Consider the following 5,068-nt stretch of genomic DNA (forward strand, 5'->3'; position numbering starts at 1 on the left):
TACTACTATTAAGTTAAATAGCTACTTTATATTTTTAATAAATAAATATACAATGCTTTTCGTTAATCTCGACGAAGCTATTTATAGTAATTTAATACCGTTTTTTATTCTTTAATAATAAATAAGCTATATAAAATAATCTTTTTATTTATTATTTTTTAATTACTTTATTAGTACCCCTTTTTTATAGCTTAACCCTAGTAACTACCTATATAACCCTAACCCCGAGTCTCTAGTTAATAAAAAATACTAACTAATTATAGCGCCAACCTAACTCTAACTAATATTATTTTAAAGCTCGGATTATATTTTATAGTTTATATAGCCGATTCTACTTAAATCGCCTCTAAATAATACTTAGGAATCTAGTTAGAGGGTTTATTTTACTCGAATCGTTTAGAAGTCTGTTGAGACAGATGCTGCTGCCAACGGAACCTGGCTAGAGTTAACTAGAGCCGCCGATTATCTCCTGAAGTGTGTTGTGCCAGGCTTGTTGGATCCGCTGCAAACGGGACTGAATCCCATTAAGCCCCGTCTCCTTCATGGCGATCTTTGGGCAGGCAACATTGGGACAGACAAAGATACTGATGAAATCATGTTCCTCGATGTCGGTTGTTTCTACGGGCACAATGAATTAGACCTCGGAATGTGGCGACGCTATGGTTCACAGAATCTTGGTCAGCAATACCTGGACGAATACAAGCAAATCTTTCCACCCTCTGAACCACAAGCGGGATTCGACGATCGGAACAGGCTTTACAGCATCAAATTTGATCTGAACGCTTCTGCTGGTACGCCAAGTGAGAAGAATAGGAATACGTAAGTCTAATGCTCACGCTTCCAGAACACTTGGATCTGATGACGGACCAATGGTCATGAGATACAGTGCCTTGAACAATATGCTCTATCTTATCGAGAAGCTCAGTATGATTCTAGTCGAAGGCCTGCCTAGATATGATCCAAGGAAAGACCCCTCTGCGGGATCTGAATATATATATGCGAATAGATAATCGTCAAACCTCGAGATCAAAGCTCGGATGCTGCGTGTGGGAGAACCTATGTCTGGTCGACGTGGGGCGGAGATCGTTTTTCTAGTTTTCTCAGTTCAATATCAAGCTTCTGCTTTGGCTACTAACGTGAAATCAAAGGTCGGTATGTACTTGCTTCATACGTTGCCAGGCTGTCTATGGCCTGCCGCAGGATTCTCCGTCCATTACGAATTGGACTTGAAGACATGTAAGAAGGCAATGTGGGTATTTCTATCTTACAAAATGCAATGTTCATGTCTTGGGCTGCTTGATACGAGAACATCCGTGTCACTTAAGATGGTGTTCGTCGAAAGCTTAGAAAATACAAAGACCGAGATTTTTTTTTGTTTCCCCAATTCTCCGAGTTATTCCCCTTTCCCGCGAGTTGTTACTTGATTACGAGCAAGAACCGGCTACCAATGACATCAATATGTTCCTACCGACGCTTTGCATATTTAGTCCAAGTCGGGTCATTGCAAAGCTTCTCTAAGCAACTTTCGTAGATACCAACCAACATCTCACGCCCTCCATCAGGATGTTGGGGGTACATAATCTGCATGCCATTCAAAATACCGCAGCTAGGTGAGCGAATAGCCGCAATTTTACCTCCCAAAGCGTGGCCCCAGTCTAGATCATACATCTTGAACTTTTCCCAAGACGTTTGTGCGCAGTTCTGGCCAGGTACATCCAAGAACGATGTTGGGATCAATGCACCAAGATCATTCTGGTTGTTCACAAGCTGAATGACATCATTGATGAAGGAACCGCTGAACTTCGTATCCATTGTAATGATGGCTCTGCGGATCAGCAAAGACAAGGCTGCAAGGTTGTCGTTCTCGAGAATCTCCTTAATGGGGAGCTCTACCTGGATGAAGCCGAGGAAACTCCCCATGGCTTCCGGGTGGATCGATGGTTGACTTCGTCTTCGGCCGTCGATGGCAATGTTGAAGACAGATCTCTCGCTGCCGTCCAGCTGGGCGGCGTCAAACTGTGCTGCCATTATGCTCCGCCAGATCAAAGCCGAGAGGGCGTCGTTGGTCGATACATAGGACCCGTCGTCAGTTTGAGGCTGGGCGTCCTTCTTCAACCCCTTCAATGACTCTGGGGATAGATAGAAGATTTGTCCGATATGGCCATCCGTTGTCGCAATCTTGGCCAGCTGATTCGCAGGGTCGGTGACGATGGTGTACTCGGGATGATCTTCGAGACGTCCAGCCATGTTTCTTGGAAGTGCCTGAGGGATGTATTGCGCAATTTGACGGTCCATGTAGATGTGGTCATCATAGCGAATCGGGTACGAGACCTCGAGACCTTGAGCCCGGCGAGTTTCCTCGGCCCACACTCGAATCCAGTTGTAGAATGCTTGCCCATCACCCACGAGGTGAAACAGGTTCGAGTTGAGAATCAAGCCGCCGCGGATGAAGTTAGCTTGTACGGTGGTGATAGGTATGCGTTGTCCTGAGGCAGGCCAAATACCGCAGCGGGTGAACGTTTCAGCTGGGAAGCTGGAAACCGGGAAGTGCTTGGCCTCAAGCTCTTCAAAGGAAGCTTTGAAGACTTCCGAATGACGTAGATCATTGATGATGACGGGCTCAATCTCGTTGTCGGTAATTGCTTGGAGTTTGATAGCGTTGGCTTGTCTGGCTTCAGGGTCCGGCAAAGCCTCGCAAGCCAACGTTGGAAAACGCTCCTTGGTAGCCAGGAGACTCTGACGAAGAATCTTGGCAGTAGCTTCAGGATCGTAGTTCTTCGAAAGTTTGAAGGAAAAAAGATAGCGCACCCACCCTCTAGGGCTGATCTGCTCGAGAGGGGTGAGTTGCGGAATTCCCGAGGGGATGTGTGTATTTGCAACAGACCCCATCGCTTCGAGAACGTTCGGTCGTGTTTTCGTTAGACACCGGCAATCTTTTAGCCCAGGATATGTGATATTTCTTGTGAAGGCTCGACATAAAGCAATGATTAAGACGGCCCTGGACTATTATAAATGTTTGTCCGGGTGGCAGAGGACCTTTGCAAACCCACTACCAAGCCAAGTAACCCCTGCATAGTTCCACCCAGGTAGTTCTGATATGACTTCCAGGGTCCAGGTGAATGAGCAGACAAACATCGTTTGTTATCATTTAGGTACACATTGTTGGTTGGGACTCTGACCAAGCTCTTGTTGGTTTGGACCCACGTCTGCGACTCAAATGATGCCTGCAGTTGCGTGTAGCCGACGGCTTTTCTCCACTGCGCGACGTTGGTACAACAAATTGCTTGGATTGACCACGAAAGTCCCGTTGGTTTGGATCCACATGTGCCTCTTAAGTAAAGCCCTCCGTTGCAGGTAGCGTCCAGCCCAGCCTATGATGGTTCTCCGCTGGTTTATGTTGGTCGAACTGGATGGCGGAATTGCGACGATTCACTTTCCTTTCGCGGGATTTTCCCCAAAGCGAAACACTGGGGATCGACTGATCCTATCTACTGAATACTAGAGCCCATGATCATTGATCTACAAGGGGAGGGAAATAGGAATGGCTCAGGGGTCAGTCTATCCGCGGACCATGGTAACTGTAATCTACAAGCATGCCCATGTTCAAATACGAGGCACTTTACTAGGGCTTTAGCTTCTTCCAAGGGCTGACTTCCAACGGCTCAATTCCCGTGAAACCTGTGTGAAGTCGCTTTTCATTTCACCCTTCGTTTTCCGCTTTAATAATAAAGTGCTCTTGCACTCTCCCCCTGAGGAGTGTACCTCTGGTTCTCCAGACATATTGATGGGTTATCATGGCTCTAGATCCCCTCATCAAAGCTGCTTTCGGGTCACCGCCTGAAGGTGTTGTCCTTAACGAGAACCAAACAACTTCCCTCTCGCCTAATTTTTCTTGGCATCTGCTGTTAGTGAATGAGTGAGCCTACCACCAAATTACTAACAGCCGAAAACTCTTCACCTCCCCTTGCCGGAGCCCGCATCCGCGATGGCCTCACAGCCGCCGTCGGGCACCGGACTGATGTCGGCCGACCAAGCCGACCCCGAACCAGGCTCCGGGACACCTCCGGAGCCGAACCCCACCTCAAGAGCTAAGCGACGCCGCGACGCCGAGGCACAGCCGACCCGGCCCAGCCTAACGGGAAGCCAGCTTGATGCCACCACCGACGCCCCTACCTCGGCCGAGGGGCCCGCAGCCTCTACCGCATCTGCTCCGAGCGGATCTGCCACAGGGTCCGTCTTGACAGCCCTTGCAGAAGAAGCTAGACAGTACGAGGCACGGAAAGACGTCTTTCTGACCATTGCACGGTCCGTCGACAGCGTTGTCGCCAGCTTTGACGGTTCTAGAAAGCAGATCGCGAAAGAAGCCACTGCCTATGTCATTCAAACCCTCAAGAGACTGATCAATCACGAGACAAGCCCAATAGCGGCCCGGAGTTGGGCGGCTGTCGTCGCACCGATGGCGGGCAACACCACTGCGGCGACCCGGAGCGGCCAGAGCTGCCAGAGCTCTGCCCGCCCGAAGGCCACACTCCCCGCCGAGGATCAGCCGCAGGCGCAGCCGAAGGAGGACCTCCGCATCTTTGCCCGCGTCCCGGAAGAAAGCTTAGCGGCCGCTCGGAAGATCGCACCGTTCGCCGTACGACAGATCGTCTGTAAGGCCGTTGGCCTGGGGCTAGCGGACCTTCCCCACGTCTACCATATCAGCACAGGTTACTCTCTGAAGCCGCGAAACAAGCAAATACAGGAAAGACTACTTACAAGTAAGGCAAAGCTGGCGGAATGCCTCGGCGCCCACCAAGTCGAGACGCCTATCAAGTGGCACACATACGTTGTGCCGCGATGCCCAACAAAACTACACAGCATTGGCGGGGACGTCCTGGACCCAGCCACACTCGTTGAAGATGAGGTCTTCGCACAGACAGGACAGAAGCCTGTCCTTGCTCGACCGTCCCGCCTTGGGCCCAACCCAGTCACGAACGAAATATCTTGGCTCATATCATTCACATCAGAGGTCACGCCCTTCAGGCTCTTCAACCAAAGCGGCAGATCTCTGCCCATCAAAAAACGA

The 5,068-nt window shown here is 49.6% G+C and overlaps 2 protein-coding genes across 2 annotated transcripts; one reads left to right on the forward strand and one right to left on the reverse strand.

Moving 5' to 3' along the window:
• Positions 1 to 415: 415 nt before the first annotated feature.
• Positions 416 to 1,010, forward strand: BDZ83DRAFT_595994 (Fructosamine kinase-domain-containing protein; the record flags this gene model as incomplete). The annotated part of the gene is made up of 2 exons (XM_060506839.1): positions 416 to 819; positions 887 to 1,010. Coding segments are annotated over 2 exons (528 nt in total), but the record flags the coding sequence as incomplete, so codon positions are not given.
• A 454-nt stretch (positions 1,011 to 1,464) lies between these two features.
• Positions 1,465 to 2,889, reverse strand: BDZ83DRAFT_759136 (transferase family-domain-containing protein; the record flags this gene model as incomplete). The annotated part of the gene is made up of 1 exon (XM_060515138.1): positions 1,465 to 2,889. One exon carries the CDS (start codon positions 2,887 to 2,889, stop codon positions 1,465 to 1,467), a length of 1,425 nt encoding a protein of 474 aa, XP_060357026.1.
• Positions 2,890 to 5,068: the final 2,179 nt, after the last annotated feature.

The sequence above is a fragment of the Colletotrichum acutatum genome, assembly GCF_030867785.1.
Source record: "Colletotrichum acutatum strain CBS 112980 chromosome Unknown BDZ83scaffold_351, whole genome shotgun sequence".
In the NCBI taxonomy this organism is placed as follows: domain Eukaryota; kingdom Fungi; phylum Ascomycota; class Sordariomycetes; order Glomerellales; family Glomerellaceae; genus Colletotrichum; species Colletotrichum acutatum.